The sequence below is a fragment of the Biomphalaria glabrata genome, chromosome 2 (assembly GCF_947242115.1).
Source record: "Biomphalaria glabrata chromosome 2, xgBioGlab47.1, whole genome shotgun sequence".
Lineage (NCBI taxonomy): Eukaryota > Metazoa > Mollusca > Gastropoda > Planorbidae > Biomphalaria > Biomphalaria glabrata.
Genome location: NC_074712.1, coordinates 13,308,835 through 13,330,611, shown reverse-complemented (window position 1 = coordinate 13,330,611; position 21,777 = coordinate 13,308,835). Strand labels below are relative to the sequence as shown.

The 21,777-nt window shown below is 36.6% G+C and overlaps 1 protein-coding gene across 3 annotated transcripts in view; it reads right to left on the bottom strand.

Moving 5' to 3' along the window:
* Nucleotides 1-1,279: 1,279 nt before the first annotated feature.
* Nucleotides 1,280-21,777, bottom strand: part of LOC106060346 (neprilysin-1-like) — a 33,595-nt gene continuing 13,097 nt past the window's right edge. Inside the window, exons 6-22 of one of the 3 annotated variants that reach the window (XM_056019174.1) lie at nt 21,352-21,554; nt 19,178-19,351; nt 18,883-18,957; nt 18,506-18,651; nt 13,331-13,409; nt 12,038-12,172; nt 10,891-10,989; nt 10,159-10,236; nt 8,570-8,670; nt 8,290-8,348; nt 7,594-7,645; nt 7,433-7,500; nt 6,735-6,862; nt 5,060-5,125; nt 4,591-4,689; nt 2,114-2,187; nt 1,280-1,727 (exon numbers count right to left, since the gene is read on the bottom strand). In XM_056019174.1, the coding sequence (XP_055875149.1) occupies nt 1,628-1,727; nt 2,114-2,187; nt 4,591-4,689; nt 5,060-5,125; nt 6,735-6,862; nt 7,433-7,500; nt 7,594-7,645; nt 8,290-8,348; nt 8,570-8,670; nt 10,159-10,236; nt 10,891-10,989; nt 12,038-12,172; nt 13,331-13,409; nt 18,506-18,651; nt 18,883-18,957; nt 19,178-19,351; nt 21,352-21,554 (1,736 nt within the window). In that variant the 3' untranslated portion in view covers nt 1,280-1,627. The remainder of the gene's footprint in view (nt 1,728-2,113; nt 2,188-4,590; nt 4,690-5,059; nt 5,126-6,734; nt 6,863-7,432; nt 7,501-7,593; nt 7,646-8,289; nt 8,349-8,569; nt 8,671-10,158; nt 10,237-10,890; nt 10,990-12,037; nt 12,173-13,330; nt 13,410-18,505; nt 18,652-18,882; nt 18,958-19,177; nt 19,352-21,351; nt 21,555-21,777) is intronic. The other 2 variants (XM_056019176.1, XM_056019175.1) reach the window with 2 other exon arrangements.

Below are 21,777 nucleotides of genomic sequence, written 5' to 3'. Positions count from 1 at the left end.
TGGTAAATGGACATCTCCCCTACTAAGGAGCCTCCTGTGTTTGTTACTATTAATAGAGAATAGTTGTAAAAGTGGTCTATTTTTATGAAAAAACTGCTTGCATAAGTGATTTAAAAAATTAGATTTTTCGCTTTCAGAAAAGAAAAAAAGTATCCTTTGCATCAGAACTTCAAATGGTCTAAAATATTATGATGTCACATTTTCACTATCTTTTCTAGTTTACGAGATCTAAACGGGACGGACGGACGAACAGACATTCCACACAAAACTAATAGCGTCTCTTCCCCTTTCGGGGGCCGCTAGAAATCATTATAAGCCTGCATTTTGTATTGTATTGAGATAGAACCCTGCCCTTCCATACCCTGCCGTTCTAAAGGAGGTTAGGTCTAGGAACTCTTCAGCTCTGAAGGAACGTTTGAAACAGACATATAAACAGGGCCAGACTTTCGAATTGCGGGGCCCAATTTAATGGAAGCTTGTTAGACCCCTCTTCTAAAATTCTTTAACATATTTAGTGTATCGTATGATTGACGTCATTTTAATTAACCCACTGGCGCCTATAGCGTTTGAGTTGCTTGTCTATGCATGTTGTAAAATGAATGTTTTATATGTTATGATTATTTCCTTGTTGACCAGATTCGAAAGTTCTTTTATCTTATCTTATCTTATAAAATACAGACGTTACTAAAAAAAAAAAAAAGATGATCACGCCCTACACGTCATGCATCTAGTCATGCATGTTAACCTATGACTTAAATTCTGCTAAGTCATTGGTTTTCCTGGCTGGCTTAGGCAACCCATTCCATGCTTTAATAGCACTAGGGAAGAAGGGGCATTTGTAGGCCTATAAATTTGTCCTAGCATAAGGAACGAGGAATGTGCCTTTATCTTTGTGTCTTTCTGAGTATTTTATTAGCTTTTGTATTTGAAGATTATGGTTCAGTGTTTTATGTAGGCCTGTAACTGCTACCTTACTTTTAAGTCTTCTGTCATGAAAGCTTTAGTGATATGACTAAAAGTATCACTCTAGTCAAATGTGTATTCGTTTTTTTTTGTTTTTTTTTAATGTCGGCTATTTTTGTCTTCTCTGAAGTTTTTAGTCCAAACGTTGCTATAGATGTCGATGATGTTCAAGTGCAGTCCGTCAAATGAACTTCTCAGATCACACATTGGAGAATCAGGTGATCTCTTCGTTTACATTTTGAGAATCACGTGATCTCTACGTTTACATTCTTTGAACGACATTCGGTAAAAGAGAGAACAAAACAAAACAAAAAACAAAGCTGACATATTCATGTATTTGTTTTAAACTACACACTTGTCAACATCTTTATCTTTCCTACTCGTTCAGTCTTCTCTCACAACAGTTATATTCATAGCTCATGGATGAGTGAACACAGAATTCGTCTTCCTATTTACATAGGTAGGACATGGTAGGACTTATGACTTATTCTACACGATGTTCAGGACTTATGACTTATTCTACACGATGTTCAGGACTTATGACTTATTCTACACGATGTTCAGGACTTATGACTTATTCTACACGATGTTCAGGACTTATGACTTATTCTACACGATGTTCAGGACTTATGACTTATTCTACACGATGTCCATACACGATTGGTTAAAACAGAACACATTTGTTCACTGGATTCATAAAAGCACCAGCCGTACAACCAAAAGCTCTGGCAAAGTCAACAGAATTTTGTAGTGGTCCCAGTACTCTGTTTAGATGTATAAGAAACGGTATTAGAAACAAATAGTTGAGTAAATTATTGTATATAATACACTTATTCCTTTACCAAAAAAAAACAATAAATTAAAATGTTTTAATAAACTGTCACTAAATGAACATAGTGGATATAATGCATACAATGACTACTACTATAGTCTGTAATAAACCTTACTGGTCCTTACTACGATCTTATCACTGTTTTTATTATCAATATGGAAGACTGACAAAGGTCAGTAGGCTATAATCTAGTTAGCATTAGTCTTCCTCCTCCTCCCCTTTTTATTTCTACGTTGTACATTGTTTTTTCCTAGAAGAAATAATACATGGAAAAAAACAAGACACACAAAACAAAACAAACAAAAAAAAAACACGCACCTGTATTGGTCTGGACTGTAGGAACTATCCAGTTGACGACTCAGTTCATCGGATTTTATTAATGTACAACGTCGCTATATGATCAGAAATTTAAAAAAAAAGTAAGTAATACTAAAAAAAAAACTTATCTAAGGGGAGAACACCACATTTAAATCCCCATATCTAAATATTGTAAGATCCATTTCCTTTTTTATCAAACATAATTAATTAGTTATCACTATGGGATTGAATTGAATTAAATAATTGATTAATATTTTGATTTATGAATTATCGGTCAAAGTTTCAACTTGATCCGAAAACAAACGTGTTCAAATTTTGTACCAGACAGACAGGGAGACAGATTGAGTTGATATAAGCTTTGTAATATTGTGTGTGTATAAAGTGCCCTGTCAGCTAGCCCTAGGACAGATGCATATAGCCTACATGCACGAACTGCGGCAAACTCTGCCGCTCCAGAACTGGCTTGATCAGTCACTTCAGATTCTGCCCCGTCTCAAGACGAAACCAAAGTCAGTGACTCGCCTGGGCACGGAGGTCACGCCTAGGCGCATCGATCGTCTTCAGAGACAGAAGGAGCCATATCCAATATTGTGTGTATAACGTGCGGCTAAGGACTTACCCTTAGAGTCTAGATCTAGAACAGATGACTGACCAGAAAACATCATTGTAGACCAGTGTTTCCCAAACTGGGAACCCTATTGTTCTACGAGACCTGAATAGGTGTTCCACGACCTACTGGAATAATTAATCTCTATAAAAAAAATAAAGTATTCCGCTAAATACTCAGAATGTGCGAAGTATTCCGTTAATGACAAAGTTTGGGAAACACTGTTGTAGATTATATTCCTTTATTTTTCTTATACTGGGAAACACTGTTGTAGATTATATTCCTTTATTTTTCTTATACTGGGAAACAATGTTGTAGATTATATTCCTTTATTTTTCTTATACTGGGAAACAATGTTGTAGATTATATTCCTTTATTTTTCTTATACTGGGAAACACTGTTGTAGATTATATTGTGATATTCCTTTATTTTTCTTATACTGGGAAACAATGTTGTAGATTATATTCCTTTATTTTTCTTATACTGGGAAACACTGTTGTAGATTATATTCCTTTATTTTTCTTATACTGGGAAACACTGTTGTAGATTAAATTCCTTTATTTTTCTTATACCACCAAAACGTGTGAATATGTGGGTGGACACAAAACAAAAAGGACTGATAAAATGTAAGTAATTGAAATAGGGGCGCTACAATGTGGACTGTCTCATGGGGAGAAATGTTTGAATCAAAATAAACCTATACCAAAATATTTCATCTATATTAAAACATTTTGATATCAGATACAAATAATGGGGGGGGGGATCCTTATTTAAAGAGTAAGGCTTAAACTTTGGAAACAGGTGTCCCTATAAAACTATTATAGGGAGTTTATAATAATAATAATAATAATAATAATAATAATAATCTTTATTATCCGTAAGGAAATTTGTCTTACAATTTGTGCATTACACCAAACAAAAAACATTATAACTATAAGAAACCAAAGTGTACATTCACACCATACTCACTCATAATTTACATGTGACAAAGTTTATACCAGATTGTTCTTATTTAATGATTTGATTGCCAGGGGAACAAAAGAGTGTTTGTGTCTGTTTGTCTTTGCTATCGGTGTCTTGTATCTCTTTTGTGATGGTAAAATCACAAAATCCTGACACAAAGGGTGATTCTTTATTTCGAGGATCTTGTTAGCTTTTTTATAGATGTTTGTCTCAAACAACTGCCCAAATGGGGTTTGTTTTTTGCCAATGATTTTGCCAGCAGCATTTAGGATTCTATTAAGTTAATTTTTATTTTGAATGCTCAGATTGCCATACCAGGCAGTGATATTGAAACTGAAAATATTGCAGATGTGAGCGTGATAAAACATAGCCAAGGCCTTTTCGCTAACATTAAACGAGGACAGTTTTCTTAGTAGTCGTAATCTTTGCTGCCCTTTTTTGCTGATATAATCAGTATTTGCAGTAAAATTTAGTTTATTGTCTAGGATAGTACCAAGGTATTTAAAGGTTTGCACAATTTCAATAGTCTCTCCAGCTACAGAAACAATATCATTTTCCTTCTTGTCCCGGCGAAAATCGATTATCATTTCTTTGGTTTTTTTTTACATTTAATAATAAAAAATTATCTTTGAAGAAAAATGTGTCATGTTGGATTTTAAATATAAATAAATACATAAATTATTAACTTCTTTTACCACAGCGAGGTACATAATAAATTAATTATTCTATATGCAAGTTCCCCTTCCCATGTCCGTTTCAATTTTAACTAAGTATATTGAGCAGTCGAATCCCATTCTTTGGTAATTAATAGAATTTGCTAATGTTCATTTTTACTTTAAAGAATTAATAATAAAATCAAGTTTCTTCCATTGATTATTATATGAGTTTTCATAGTTTCTCTCTTTACCTGAGCGTAGCTGATAAAAAATAATTGATGATCAGTATAATTAATGCCCGGTAGAATTTTCTTTTGCGAGGAATCTTCCATTTCTAGTTCTTCATAAGCCTGAGGATTGTACAATCAAAACAAACATTTAAAAATGCAGTTTTTTTCTCTTAATAACTGACTTTTCTTCCTCCACCTTCTCAAAAGCAGTAAACAAGAAAGTGTATTCTTCAATGGAATATTCCTATCCTCATCACGCACACAAAAGAAAACATACAACGCAGACAGAAAAAATAACGCAAATTATTGAAACTTCTAAAAAGTTGGAATTCGTCGGTTGCTTCGTTGAAGAACGCAGACAATGTTAATGTTAATAAGCTATGAAGTATATATATCTATATCCTACACACATCTATTGACAACAGAGAGAGAGAGAGAGAGAGAGAGAGAGGGGGGGGGCGAGGAGGGGAGGTATCTAAAGTAAGCTTACTTTAAAACTGAGTTTTAATCCGACGCTGTCTGCCGTATTTTCTAGAAGTGTGTTTAAACCATTTATCTGTGAAGGCAAAAAAAAAAAAAAAAAAAAAAAAAAAAAGGAAAAAAAATGCACTATAGTTTCATTGGTACATTTCGTTATACAGACCCCCAAAATACTTATCACTTAATTATAATACAATCATTGATTATTGCATAGCGTGTCTTTAAACTACTTTTGTATATGCCAGTGCTTTTTAACATTACTGGTCAATATAAAGAGTTATGGTAGTAATGTTTATGATTTTAAATTATTGAAATGTCCAGAACATATATTTACTTAAGACTATTATTTTAATGTCCAGAAGATATATTTACTTAAGACAATTATTTAAATGTCCAGAAGATATATTTACTTAAAACTATTATTTAAATGTCCAGAAGATATATTTACTTAAGACTATTATTTAAATGTCCAGAAGATATATTTACTTAAGACTATTATTTAAATGTCCAGAAGATATATTTACTTAAGACTATTATTTAAATGTCCAGAAGATATATTTACTTAAGACTATTATTTAAATGTCCAGAAGATATATTTACTTAAGACTATTATTTAAATGTCCAGAAGATATATTTACTTAAGACTATTATTTAAATGTCCAGAAGATATATTTACTTAAGACTATTATTTAAATGTCCAGAAGATATATTTACTTCAGACTATTATTTAAATGTCCAGAAGATATATTTACTTAAGACTATTATTTAAATGTCCAGAAGATATATTTACTTCAGACTATGTCACCAGCAGATTATGATTTTACTTTGTATGAGATCATTTTTTTAAAAGTTGAACAGCAGTATAACGACGTTCTTATTTCCTGTTACATAGAAACGTCTTGCATTAGCTCACCACAGCTCCCAGGCAGGCAGATACTTTGACAGGTAGATAGGCAGATACATAGACAGGTAGATAGGCAGATACATAGACAGGTAGATATGCAGATACGTAGATAGGCAGATACTTTGACAGGTAGATAGGCAGATACATAGACAGGTAGATAGGCAGATACATAGACAGGTAGATAGGCAGATACATAGACAGGTAGATAGGCAGAAACATAGACAGGTAGATAGGCAGATACATAGACAGGTAGATAGGCAGATACTTTGACAGGTAGATAGGCAGATACATAGACAGGTAGATAGGCAGATACATAGACAGGTAGATAGGCAGATACATAGACATGTAGATAGACAACCTTACAGACAGGTAGAAATGCAAACAGACGGACAGACTAGACTGGCAGAAAGAAAGGCAGACAGACGGACAGACTAGACTGGCAGAAAGAAAGGCAGACAGACGGACAGACTAGACTAGCAGAAAGAAAGGCAGACAGACGGACAGACTAGACTGGCAGAAAGAAAGGCAGACAGACGGACAGACTGGCAGAAAGAAAGGCAGACAGACGGACAGACTAGACTGGCAGAAAGAAAGGCAGACAGACGGACAGACTAGACTGGCAGAAAGAAAGGCAGACAGACGGACTGACTGGCAGAAAGAAAGGCAGACAGACGGACAGACTGGCAGAAAGAAAGGCAGACAGACGGACAGACTGACAGACAGGTAGATAAGTACACTGGCAACGTAAAGTTGCAGTTTTGAAACATTTATTGACACTAACTGATTTATTAACTCCCTTTACAATGAAACTGTTGTACTGATCAACGAAACATCTGGTTCTGTTGTTGAACACGTCAGTAAATGATTGATTCCATGTAAATCCTGCGCCGTCTTTGTCATAATTTATACCTAAGTGAATTCAAAAACACTTTTGTTTAAACAAATCTCTATTGTTCAATAAATTATTTAATCACTTGAACAACAACCCAATACCTAAAATTGCGTATCCATAAACACATTTCCCGCATTCCCGATGTGGTAATTGGGGACACCGACTTTTAGTTACTATGGTGTGCAATAATTAGTTATCAGGCACTTAAGACAATTCAAGTTGTTTTTTTACTGACTCTAAACAATTCCAGGCACCTATTTGAGCTGCAAGGATTCGAAGATCTCTAAAAAAAAATCAAAAATTCAAGTCTTAACAGCGATTCGGACTCAAAACATATAGACTAGTTCGAAAGCCAAGCCCGTATCACTCCGCCACCATGTTTCCCCAAAGTGTAAAGAATTGATGTAGTTCACTCATTGTATCTCGTATTTGAAAAAAAAAAAGTTAAATAGTCCATTTGATACATTTGACCTGTAAACTAAAGTTCTGCAGATTGAATACATTTTTACCGAATCTGCTAGGTTTACTTTTTCATTTTCTAATTGCTTTACGAGAAAAAAGTAACTCTTTAATAACTCTTCGTTTACCATTAGAATCAAATCCGTGAGTAATCTCGTGTCCTATTATATTTCCTACACTTCCATAATTGATGGCACTGTAGATGGAATAGCAATATGTAAATTAGACCTAATTAACAAGCACATTCTAATAGCTTTACATTAATATGCAACAAGATATGACAACCTACTCTGGAAAGTTACTGTCAAAGATACTTGGTTGTAGATATCCTTCTGGTAAATCTGCAACATAACAAGTAGAACTTGAGAACAAGAATGTGAGTCTAAAAGGTAAATCAAAGTGTCTTTAATTCAGTTTCAATTGATGGTGACACTTTATGTATACAGAGAGTTTCAGTTTAGTTTTACTCATAGTTTTAAAGCAAAATCTTTTCAAGACATTTCTTGGAGTGGACAGAATAGTTGTTTATATCACATGACCCGGGCATGCTACCCTGCCTCATAGTGGCGCCCGGGTGGAAACGATCGTAAGAGGAAACGATTAGGCTAAAGGGTAGAAAAGCAAGACTCCCGTGGGGGTGCCTAAGGGGGTGCGAGAGCATCCTCATTGCACTGCGCGGAGTTGTAAAAAAGCTCCCACAACCTGGTCACAATCCAGGCCCTGTTCCTCAAGGGGCCGTTACATAAATGGCGTGTCCCGCACGGTTAGCCTGGTATAGAAAAGGAAAATGGCGGGGGTCTTAGTGTACGTGGCCTCTTGCCACGAGTCTGACCCACCCGTCAGACAGAACAGTGTACACTGTTCTCATTCAGGCCAGTGAGAGGGAGCTCTTGTTCACTTTTGCTGGCCTAGAGTTCTAAGAGCCGAAGGCTCAACTCTACCTGACAGTTTCAAGAAGAAGAAGAATATCACATGAACATCTTACCCATACTGTTTCTAAACTCGTTGTAGAAAGCGTTGCTTTGAATGGGTAATAGGTTCCAACTGTAAACACATGACAAGACAATATCAGCATGCAACCAATAAGCTTTGAGAGACATTTTGTACAGAAATACTTCACATACAAATCCCTCGTATAATAGTTTCATAAAACTTAATCCTTCATTTAATAATTGAAATAGTCACATCTAGATGTCTATAATTCAAATCTTATCCAACTATGTTACTATGTTGCTATATCGCTATGTTCTGTTAGTTCTACCTACACATTACGATTGACAAGTCGGAGTTGTCTTAGCATGACGTAGAAACTTTCCTTGTTTAACAGAGCCACATTTTCTAAAAATGTTTCTCGGTTGAATGACATCTGTGGAGAAATGATACAGAAAAATGTAAATTGTAACAGCATTGATCGGATATTGAAAAGGTTAAGGTAACAACCTTTGGAGAATTACCTTAATAGTACACTAGGCTGACGCGTAGTAGCTGGCAATAATCGGAAATCTCTGTTTGGTATCTCGAACAAGGGAAAGAAATTGTTCTTAACTGATACGGTGGTATAAGTTGAATTAGTTCCCCATATACTTTGTAGAGAGAAAAGTTTGAAACTAACAATAGATAACTATAAAATCTTCTATTTTCACTGGCATAGGGGTTAGTGTGCTAGCTTGAAAAGGCTGAGGGGACTTTAACCCTCTAGTTCGAATTCAGGTCATTCACCTTTTTTTTTTAGAAATGCATTTAAAAAGCGATCACCCATAAATCCCATTCTTTCTTTTTCCACCCCTTTCCAGCTAGTCCACACAAGTGATAGGATCATAGTGTATTGAGAAAGCTAAAAACATGAAATTGTGCTAAACAAAAACAATTGGTAGAAATATTTGTAATCGCACAGATTTATTAGGCCTACAGTTAGTCTAAGATCTAAACTAATTGATAGGCCTACAACTACGTTTAAAATAAGCTTTGTTTTTTTTTAAACTCTTTCTCTCCGGAATTATTTTTCTCGTTCCAATAGTATAATTCGTTTTGCTCATTTGTATTTCACTCTCCTGTTATGATTAAACTTGAATAGTTTTTTTGTCATCAGAAAGTGTTATATTAGGTATTGAATTAAAGGAGAATGCATGCTTTTTTTTAAATAACACAAAGTTTATAAATCCAAAAGTCAATTTAGTTTAATGGGAGTCAAATATAACGTTGGCAGCGTCACTTAGGAGAGAAAGAGTTTAAAAAGTTTTTCTTGTTTGATCATCGTGACTGAAACTGCAAAGAAGGTCATTAAGAGAACTAGTAGAGAACACTACACGTGTACAATAAAATGGAGATGAAGAGTACATTCAGGTTTTTAAATGACTTTTAATAACAACGCTAACACCGTGAGCACCCTGTGAAACATTGTTGTGTATAAACTTATTTCCTGACGGAGTGAAAATGTCTCAATTTAAACATCAGTGGTATGTGCTTGATCTGTGAGTGTGACGCTGGTGGTGCTTCGTTGTTGTGGTTCTAGATTCAGATCCGGTGACACTAACACTGTATCGCCAGTCCACTTGGGTAGAATTTAAAGAAAACAAAAGACCAAAGTTGGTACAATGTAACAATGTAATATCTGATAGCTAACGAGAGTCACGTGGCCTTTACTTTCCCCAACTAATGTCCAGTATCCAAAAGACTTTTGTTTAGAACTTGTACAAAAAAATGTCTAAGTTCAAAGTCCTGTATAATGTCTACCGTGACCTTTCGGTTCAGAAATCAAGCTTTTCCCTCCCGGCCAGTGTGTTCTAAATGAAGGATATTACTGCATGCTTTTAAAGCCATTGATTTTTAATTTTAAAAAAGAGTATAAACTTACGTTATAATAGTATTCCTCCAGTACAGTTGCGTTGTACATACGTTCCCAATAAAATAGGCTAATGTTCATGTTCCCATTCTGGTCAATAGAAAAAATAAATGATAAGAAATGATGAGACTTCGGGAAGGGAGAGTACTCTATTATCTCTGATCGCGCAAAGGCTTGACGTGATGCTGCTTTTTTCATGCATATAGATTAATAACTCACGAGACGCCTTAACTAGTTTTTGCCATGTTTTCACCATATTGAAGATGGAAACGAATCCACAATTTTTACTTTACTCACTCGGCACACAAAATGCTTTGCGTCTGGTCAGGTACACGCCTTCAGCTTCTACTTCTTCAAAGATCAAGATGTCTGCGTGTTGAAACACTTTCTTTGTGTGTTGTGTCCTTGCTTTATATGTGTGGAATGTTATTAATAATTGAACAGATTCGATATCATCATAACACATTTCCAATTAAGATCAATAAAGCAGTCTTTGAATTAATCTACTAATAGTACTAGGCTTATATTCTTACATACTGCGTGCACTAATAGAACACAATTTTCATAACCGAGATTGTAAATATATAGATACCAAAAATGTACAAAATCTCTTGAATGTTGTATTTTTCACCTTACCGGTAACATATGCGATAATCATTTTTCGAATAGATGGTTTTTACTTTATTCTCTATTTTTTTTAAAAGAAAGATTCCTACAGGGAACAAACTCATTTGCAAATTATACCTTTTCTTTCATGAATTGTCGTTCGTAATCATTTAGCCAGCTTGCTTGGTTTACAGTCGCATTGAATGTTGCTTGTATTCGATGGATCAAGTCAGATACCTGATTATAAACATGTTAGAGTATTGAGAGATAAAGTTACTTAATGCTTTCCCCTTACCCCCCCCCCCCATCTCATTCTTTTAACAGTCTTTCCCTCTAGCATTCTCTTTATATGTATGTTGTTGATGGCCGTTGACTTGTAGCACCAAACTGCTGGGAGACAACTAAGCCGCTGTAGGCGTATTATATTTTAACTTGTGAAACTTGAAATAACCTAACTTGTTAGGGAACAATACTAAATATTACTTTTATGACAATATTGACAACTTCAACTTGAGATGAAATAAATTCATTAGACCTTACAAATAATATCAAATGGTATTTTAAACAAAATCTAACTCACTACAAAAACAAGACTTTTCACTCTGGTATTCTGGAGTCGTCTGGTGGAGTACCCAAGTCAGCTTACGACAATGCATCATTCATCCTGCATAGTCACCAACCAATCGCTAACTTCTACTCACCACCACCTTGGATACCTGGTCGTGTGTTATGCGTGCTGGGCTGTTCGGACTTCTCAATGGTCCCGGATTCATACCCTGCCCGATACCATCCCCCATCGTCCTGCAGGAGGTTCGGACTAGGAAGTAAATTATCTTCAACTATGAAGGGACATCCGAAACAAGTAAACCATTTAATAACCAATTCACACACTCCATAACAATAGCCTAAATGGTCTTCATAAATCATTCATTGCGAGATTACTAACTAGAACTTCAAATTAACTCCTAGTAGTTATCATGTCGTCGTATTATTATTATTATTATAAGGCTTGTCTTCAAGTCCGAAGATTAGTGAGGAATACAGTATTTCCCGTGGCTGCGCAGCCCCAGCTGTGACCTACATATTTTGCCACATCCAGGGCAAGCATAACCATTGTCCGCAGGTGGTCGATTTAGATTTTCTTTTCATCGCCTGCGTTTGTCATCGTATAATGAATAAACATTTGAGGAAAAAATAATGAATAATTTTAAGGTATCTGAAAAATTTAATAAAGTTAATGCACTGAAGGTATAAAATGTTTCTATTCTAATGCTAAAAAAGTTACCAATATTTTATCCTCAACATCTAGTGCATTGATGGCATACAGGCTGTTGGTAGCATATTTCATGTTGTTATAGAAGGCCATCGTCTCCAAGCATACCATCTCATTGTCTGGTAACCAAGGGACGTACTTATATCTCTGCAAGTTGAATATTATTTAAATAATGTCACACAATTTCCGTGTTAACATGTTTTTGCCAACTGAAAAATAAGATGTCATTTTGGAATTCCCACTCTCTCTATTTTCCTTTTTTTTTTCTTTTTTGTCCACCAACCTGACATTGGTCTCTCAACACGTCTGTCTGCGTATCAAATTATAAAAATAGCAAAATATTAAAAAATCTTTTTAAAAAATAAACAAAGCTTATGTAAAGGGGAAGAACTCCGTTCTTAAAACCATATTTACCAATAATGTGCAAGCTATTTCCCTTATTCGATATCAAACAAAATAATTTATTGCCAAAAAAATAATTGATTAATGTAGTATTTTTGCTTATTGATTCATGTTTTGTTAGGTACAATAAATAATTGTTTAAAGTATCAACTTGATCGGAGAATGCGTGAGGGATAAATAGCATTAACAATTATTTAAGGGGACTAAACCCAACAAATTTAGTCATATATGTAAACACTAAAATATTACTTTCGCTTGTTGCTCTAAAAAATAATGAGTTACCAGTAATCAATTGTGCAGATGATTGCATTTTTTAAAATTGATTCGTGTCTTGTCTATGTCATTGAATAATTCTGCAAAGTTTCAGCTTGATCCGAAAATGGGTGTGGGACAAATAACGTGTACACACTTTTACCAGACAGACAGAGTAAGTGGATATAAGTTTTATAAAAACACTTCTTATTTAAACAATTATCTCGATTTATCTCATTTTTTATCGTTCTCTTCAATTTATAATATCTTTTTTAAAAATATTTTTGAGTCGCAATTTATAAAAATGTTTCTCCTATAACCAGATAACAGTCAATTACGTAAACTCTATAATAAGTTAAAACATAAAAATGTTAACTTTGAAGTACACAATCTGTATCGTTGTAATCAATTATCCCTAGTGCTATTAGAGCATGGAATGTGTTGCCTGAGCTAGCCAGGAAAACCAGTGACTTGGAAGAATTTAAGTCATTGGTTAATATGCATGACTGAATGCATGACGCGTAGGACGTAATCATCTTCTTTTTTGAAGTAAGATAAAATAAGAATGTTTATAGTTATACAGTATTTCAGGTAGACTTTTTTGTGTAAGTAAATGCTGACTTTTTTAAACGAAATAAATATCATACATACGTCAGGATCTAGATTGTTGTAGTCTATAATTAGCTTGTATGCTAAAATAACCCTCCATACAATAAAATCAGCCAAAGTTCTGAGGAGGAAAATAATTGTAAAAAATGTAAATCAAAGTTTAAATCAAAAGTGACTAGGAGTTATAGAAGGCCTCAACACTGATCTGCAACGTCACAACATGTGGGCAGTTTAGAGTTAGACCAGGGGTCTCAAACAGGTGGCCCGCGGGCCACATGTGGCCCGCGAAACAATTCTGTGTGACCCGCGGCCACGTCCGCGAATTTAAAAAAAATTAGATAAAATTTACAATGACCACATATAAGACGTGAAATGATTTACAACTGCACAAATCAGTAAATGAGGTGTCCGCCCACTGCAAGCGAAGATTCTGTGAAGACAAGCTTTGTTGTTAGCGAGATGGCATCACGACCATTTACTGAAGGCCAGTTTGTAAAAGAGTGTATGCTACAGGCGTGTGAAATTATCTGCCCCGAGAAAAAGAAACTCTTCGAAGGCATAAGTTTGTCTGCGAACACAGTTGCAAGCAGGATCACCGAGTCAGCTACAAATGTTCAACAGCAACTGATTGCCGCTGCAAAAGACTTTGTAGCATATTCCATTGCACTGAACGAATCTACTGGTGTAACAGACACCGCATACTGTGCCGTATGCATTCGTTGGGTCGACGAAAACTTGAACATTGTTGAAGAGCTATTGGACTTACTACCCATGAAAGGAACGACGACTGGACGCGACGTGTTTCAAGAACTGGAAGCTTGTATTGACAGGAGTGGGGTACCGTGGGAAAAAACTTGTTTCAGTGGCTACGGAAGGTGCACCAGCAATGTATTCAGAGAAGGTTGGTGTTGTTGGATTAATGGTAGAGAAACGGTATCAGCTCAGCTTGGCCACTGGCGGATCCAGGGGGGGGGCGGTAGGGGCGATCGCCCCCCCCCCCCACTCGGCCGACTCCCCCCCCGGAGGGGGGGGGGAGCGAATTTTATTATAGAATTCACACAATTTGTGTACGAATTTATTACTTATGTTAAAAATAAATACAAATTATTTATATTTCAACCTATTTTTAGATTATTTCGCCCCCCCCCCCTCTAGTATGTTGGCCGATTGGTGGGGTCGGGAGGGGGCGATGGTATCAATCCCGCCCCCCCCCCCCCATACACTTTCGAGTGGGGGGACGGTCCAATTAATTTGTAGAAATGACAGCTTGCTAATAGAATCAATGTAATATCTATATTGTGTAGACTTGTTATTGATTTTGGGACTATAATTCACAATTTATAACTCTATCATATTGAATAATATTTATTGAATTATTTTTTTTTCGGCGGCGATCCCCAAAGTAAAAATCTAAATATGTGGGGTATCTTTTCAAGGAACAAATCGGTTTTATTTGCAATGTATTAAGGGCCTATAAATTCATATTAAAATAATTTTCAAGTACAACATTATTCAAAGGTCCTTTTTTAATAGTATGAATAATGAGCTTCGAACTCCATTGATGAATAATGAGCTGTAGATGTCAGGAGAATACGTTTCTGCAGTGAAAAAAGAAGAAAACGCTTTTGGCGTCGGGGCTTCGCCCCGAAATCCATTGATGAATAAAGAGCTGTACTTGTCAGGAGAATGCGTTTCTGCAGTGAAGAATGCAAGAAAACGCTTTTGGCGTCGGGGCTTCGCCCCGAAATCCATTGATGAATAAAGAGCTGTACTTGTCAGGAGAATGCGTTTCTGCAGTGAAAAAAGAAGAAAACGCTTTTGGCGTCGGGGCTTCGCCCCGAAATCCATTGATGAATAAAGAGCTGTACTTGTCAGGAGAATGCGTTTCTGCAGTGAAAAAAGCAAGAAAACGCTTTTGGCGTCGGGGCTTCGCCCCGAAATCCATTGATGAATAAAGAGCTGTACTTGTCAGGAGAATGCGTTTCTGCAGTGAAGAATGAAAGAAAACGCTTTTGGTGTTGGGGCTTCGCCCCGAAATCCATTGATAAATAAGAGCTATACTTGTCAGGAGAATGCGTTTCTGCAATGAAAAAAGCAAGAACCCACACAAGAGAACCTTATAGCGCTGCCCCTGTTGTTTTGTTTTTCGCTGAAGGTTGAGAAATGCTGCTTTTTTTATAATTCTAATATATATATTGTTACGAATCTCACTATCCAGGCTCTCTGCGAACTGCACCATACACCACCAACTTAAAGAACTTGACAACTCAGGGCTCCAAAGTAACGTAACCCTTTAATGGTTGAATAAATAACAGCCAATACTGTACAATTGGCAGCACGTAACACAAGACTGTACAAATATCTCTTCGATAACACCGTTCCGCCGTATCAACTCTTGCACTGGCCTCTCCGTCTCGTTCCGGGCTTGCGCTGGGTTCAACAGTTCAGGACTGACTTCACACACTAGGCTCGTTGTGTCGGACTCGATCGCAGACCAAGATCAAGACGCCAGCCGTCTCAACTGTACTTGACAGTACTCCGCACTGAACCGTCGTAATGCTCCGTACAGAACCACACCGCTGAACTGTGCTATAGTCGACCGGACTGTAGTGAACCGGGCTCTGAACCCCTGCCGTGAACCTTGCTGTAATGAGCCCCTTTTCTCGACCGTCTTGACTGCGATACCTCCGCTCTTATATAGGGTCCCTACTGGCCTTCTCGAACCGGACAGAACGCCGCTCGACGTTTCCAGGTGGTCAGATGACTACAACTCTCGTGACGCTCCTGAGCTCTGTTCACGAACCGCCGTCGATCCTTCCCGAACTGCCGTGTTGACACTCGACTCGGCTGACCATCGTAACTCGTCACGGTTGACCGCTCGTCTAGCGTTGGCCTGGGGCGATTTGCGTCGGCTGACTACACTCACACCACTACCTCCATCTGTGCCACCACCAGGTTTATAACAATATATATATATAAACATATATATATATATATATATATATGTATGTATATGTGTGTGTGTGTGTGTGTACGCACGTTTATGCATAGGGTTAGGGTTTACTGGGCGTTAGGGTTAGGGTTTGAAAAAAAATCGCCCCCCCCCCCCCACTTCAAAGTTCTGGATCCGCTAGTGAGCTTGGCGGGACCTTTAGCATTCTGCACCAAGAAGCACTCTGTGGCAAAATTCTACAAATGAAGAACGTGATGGATGTTGTCGTGAAGACGGTGAACTTCATACGTGCACGAGTCTCAACCACAGACAGTTTGTGTCATTTCTAGCTGATTTAAAAACGGAATACGGTGAGTTGCTTTATAATACGGAAGTCAGATGGTTGAGTCGTGGAAAAGTGCTGCAGAGATTTTTTGAACTGAGACGGGAAATAGCATTGTTCATGGCAATGAAAGACGGAGACATACCTCAGCTCAGGGACCCAATGTTTTGTCGGATCTTTCTTTTTATACTGACATCACGCAACATCTCAATGCAATCAATTCACAACTACAGGGCACAAAGCAGCTGATTACCGTGATGTTTGATTCATTCAGATGCATGCTGACGTTGTGGGCCACTCAGCTGGCAGATGGAAACCTGGCTCATTCTCTTTTCTACAGAGCATAACGGTTGAACCACAGCGCCTGAAAGACTACGTAGACATCCTCTCCAGACTACTGGAAGATTTTGAACACCGCTTTCATCAATTCACTGCTCTCGAACCACAGTTTTTCCTTGTTGCCACTCCGTTCGCAGTTGAAGTGAAAAACGTTCCAGAGGAAGTCCAGATGGAACTACTGGACCTGCAGTGTGACACTGTTCTGAAGCAAAAATACGCTGATGTTGGTGTTCCAGATTTCTACCAGTTTCTTCCCAGAGAGAAATTTCCAAACTTATTTTGCGCAGCTGCTAGAATTCTTGCGATATTTGGGGGTACGTACGTTTGCGAACAGTTTTTCTCCAGAATGAAGATCAACAAAACAGTATTACGATCAAGATAGCATCTGCATCTGAGAGCAACCTTGCGGCTTGCCACTACACGCGACTTCAGGCCTAACGTCGATGGTCTGGTCTCTGCCAAACGCGTTCAGCTGAGTGGACAGAAACATGATTGACGAGCCATCTGAAGTAGGCCTAGAAATTATAGGTTTTTTTTTTGTTTTTTTTTTTTGGGGTGGGGGGAACTACAGTTTCTGCTTTTTAATTAGTGACAGAGACAACGTCAACTTATTTTAGTAAACTAAATTGCCTGTGCATGTAATAAACTACACTAAATGTAATTAATAATTATAAAAACTTTATTTTAGCATTTAACTGCAGTGACAGTAGTGTTCGTAAAATTTAATGAAAAAACATTCTCTTTTTGTGGTGCGGCCCTCTGAATGGTTGTTACTTTCCACTGTGGCCCACATGCTGAAATGAGTTTGAGACCCCTGAGTTAGACCAATAGCTCGTTGCCAAGTCGTACAGACTACAGACCTGTGACGTGCAAAGAGGTGTTGGTCTAAATTTGTCGAGTCACGTTTGTGTTATTAAATTATTCAGTTTTCTAATGTGGGTTTGTGTTAACGGAATATACACCGTAAACCACAACACTTGGATATTGTGTCACTAGATTTACGTCGTAGTGGCTGAGTGGTTAAGCGCTTGGCTTCCGAACCAGGTTCGAATCTCGGTGAAGACTGGGATTTTCAATTTCGGGATTTTTAGGGCGCCCCTGAGTCCACCCAACTCTAACAAGTACCTGATTTTATTTGGGGAAAGTAAAGACGGTTGGTCGTTGTGCAGGCCACATGACACCCTGCTTGTTAACCATTGGTCAAAGAAACAGATGACCTTAACATTATTTGCCCTAAAGACCGCATGGTCTGAAATGGAAACTTAACTCTTTTTGTTTTAGATTTCTAGATTTACGTCTAGAATACAAGTTTGCAATAACTCAAATACATTAGCCGCTACAATTACAATAGTTCAGGTTACACACATTAGACACTAGCTAGTGCATTTGAGTTCACGTTGATGCGCCTAACAAACCAGGAATTTATTCCATCTGTCAACTCGGCTAAAGAATGCCTATGACAAACCAGCACTAAGTTTCGTCTTTCATTCATTTCCAACAAAGAAATGACTCCACTATAACTGCTCGTCTTTCAAGCCAATTATATAGGACCTTATGTGACGCAAGAAGGAGGAGGAATTGAATCAATGCTTGTTCAAATTACCTTTTTGAAGTTTGTAGTAGCAATGTTTTAAGAGCTAGAAAATAAGCGTTGGGTCCTCTGAAAATAATTTCACTGTCTGTTAGATTCTGTATACCAATCTCTGGGTAGGACGTCACTGTTACAAAAAACTTCTTCCAGTCAAAAGCCTGAATATTTAAAAAAAAATTTAAACTAAAATACAAACATAAAACATTTAAAAAAGTACTATCAAGAATTTATATTCAAAAGTTTTGATTTGTGATATATTATCATATTTATTATCGCGCATCCTTAAAAAAAAAAAGAAAAATTAGCAAGAAAGTTAATCTCACTAGAAAGTAAAATATTTAGACGTTTTGGCGCCCAGATCTTACTAACACTAATTTTGAATGACTTACAGATGATAAGTACCTTTGCTGCATCTGACTTATAGTGAATGGATTGTTAATACCATAAGGCTGTATTGCAGAGATCTGGTTAAACAAAAAAAGCAAGCAAATAATTACCTATACAAACACAAATATTTATCTTTATTCAGGGATTTTGTTGTATATAAAAGAATGACTTTTTAAAACTCAATGTGGTAAACTTATTATTTACCAAACAGCATAAATACATGTTCATGCCAACTAAAAATGCAACAGCAACAATGGTATTTTATTAAATGCAATATTTTACTGACAACCGACTTACCATTGAGAGATTCTTTTCAAAATCCATCACATTGTCTATAAGTTCAGCTGTAACGGTTTCGTTTTTCACACCGAACATGGCGGCCATTTCGGCCATAATTTGTCTGTAATAATTCCTTCTTGAGATGTTCAAAGACTCGAGTCTCTCTCCCAGAATAAAAGTAGGCTGGTCTAACTGATAACATGAAATCACGAAACTAACGTTATTAAAAGGTTTAATTTTTATTTAAGAAAATCGTTCACATCGCCTTTGAGTGCTGTGAAATGATGTATCTACTTTTTGGCTATTGTGCTATGGATTGAGATCCCATAAAAACCAAAAGTGATTTTAGTGCTGAGCTGCTTAATGCTTTTGTTCTCTATTTGGATTGTCCTTTAAACAAAAGTAATAAAGTAGATTAATGTATAAATTACAGCTTTTTTTTGTTACAATCCTTATACCAACTCACTCTGTCTGTCTGGTAAAAAGTGTGTACACGTTTGATACCAAGAAGAGAAATTAATCTTTCAGTATTCACATATATGGCTAAATCTGTAGGGTTTAGTCCCCTTAGATAATTGTTAACGCTATTTCGCTCACACCTATTATTGAATCAAGCTGGTACTTTATGCAGTTTATTGTACCTAACAAAACATGAATAAATTAAAGAGTTAACCAATTAGTCAATTAATTATTTTGTTTGATATCGAATTACGGAAATAACTTCTAGACTATTGAGAGATACAGTTGTAAGGAATTTTTCCCCGTAAATAAGCTTTGTTTTTTTGTTTTTAAAGGATTTTTGTATTTGCTTATTTTAATTCCCATCAGAACAATTGACAGACTTACAATGACACAAAAGGCTTACTAATTAGTTTCCTACTGAATCATAAAACAAAGAGAGATTGACCAAGGCTATTACTGCGTTCTAACACATAGTATGTAGACCATACGGCCTTCTTGCACAACTCATTTCAAAGTCAGAAATTTAAAGGCATCTTTATTTCACTTTCCACACGCAACGTTTGAGTGAAACTAGTGTTTGTTTCTATAGTTAGAATGTATCTTTAATGCACAAATTGTAAGACAAAAATTTCCTCATGGATAGACCTAATAAAGATAATAATAATAATAATAATAATAATAGGCTTGGAGATTAAGCGTCTATGGAAATTGTCCAAAATAACAATATACCCCATTGTTATATCAACCGAGGGGATAATAACAACTGACCTCACAGACACCTTCAAGGCCCTTAACATTCCTAGGAACATCTTCGTTGCCTGTCAGAGGGCGGTACTGCTGCAGACCTGCCACATCACCAGAAAATTCCTCAGTGGGAACTGTTAAAGGGACTACGATGAATTTTGTTTCTCTTTAGCGAAACTCGACCCTGGCAGCGCCAGAGAATGACTACTCGTTCATTTCTAACATAATAATAATACACCAGAAAATTCCTCGGTGGAAACTGATAAAGGGACTACGATGAATTTTGTTTCACTTTAACAAAACTCGACCCTTGGCAGCGCCAGAGAATGACTACTCGTTCTTTTATAATAATAATAATAATAATTCTTTTAATCCAGACAAAATCCTAAAAAAACAAATACATTTGTTACTAAAAAGTATTTCAAATAGCATTAAAAAAAACTTTTTACAAAGTAAAATTCGATGTGTTTTGTTTAGTCTTATCAATAGGGTAAAGTTGAATTTTTTTTAATGTTTAGTATTTGCCGTTTTGCCCTCCCTCTCTCTCCCATGCCATAACGTGTAATTTCAGCTTGCCATTGTCTATATGAGGAAAAATACTGACAGCAGCGTTTAGCCCAAAGCAGTCCTGACCAATGGGCATGCTGCTCTAGAGCCAGCACTTCGAACGATCTTTTTAGGAAGAAATAATAAAAGATTTACGATATGCACACATTACGATACACTTGGTATCGACAGCTGTATCTTGCATGGTATCGAATGTCTGCTATATCGATGCAACGTTATTTTTTGTATTGTGACTTTCATGGATTAGAACTGGATTCTACTTACAGATTCGTAGATGTAGTAAAATAATACACTGAAACACATGCTGTAACTTATAAGGTAAGATAAAACAATAGCGGCTTTTTTTTTTTTTTGCAACATAAGGTACTGAAATAGATAATGTGATTATTGTCAGTCTATTTCACTAATTGTTATCTAACCTTTAAAACCCTGACTTTGTCGTCTCTAAAATCCACAGTGACAGAGAAAGTGCAGACGGTACTGACAAAATGGCTGCTGGCTCGTGCTACCATGGCCTCTGCATCAAATGCGGATTCGTTCCAGTGATCGTCTGCCAGAGACCATCCCCCGAAATCTTTTAGTATCAAGTCAACCAATGGCTTGTAACCACGTGTATCATGCACTGGCAGAAGATAAGTTTTCAATGAATATACTATAATGTCATGACTAAAACAGAGTTTACTTTTCATTAATGGAGATTTCCATCTATGAATGATATCTATAAATAGCTAGCGATTTTGGTGTATTTAGTGTATCTATGGAAAATAGTTAGAGAATACGGTATCCCAGAAAAATTCGTCCAGATCCTACGACACCTTTACAGTCAGTCTAGTTGCTGCATTAAA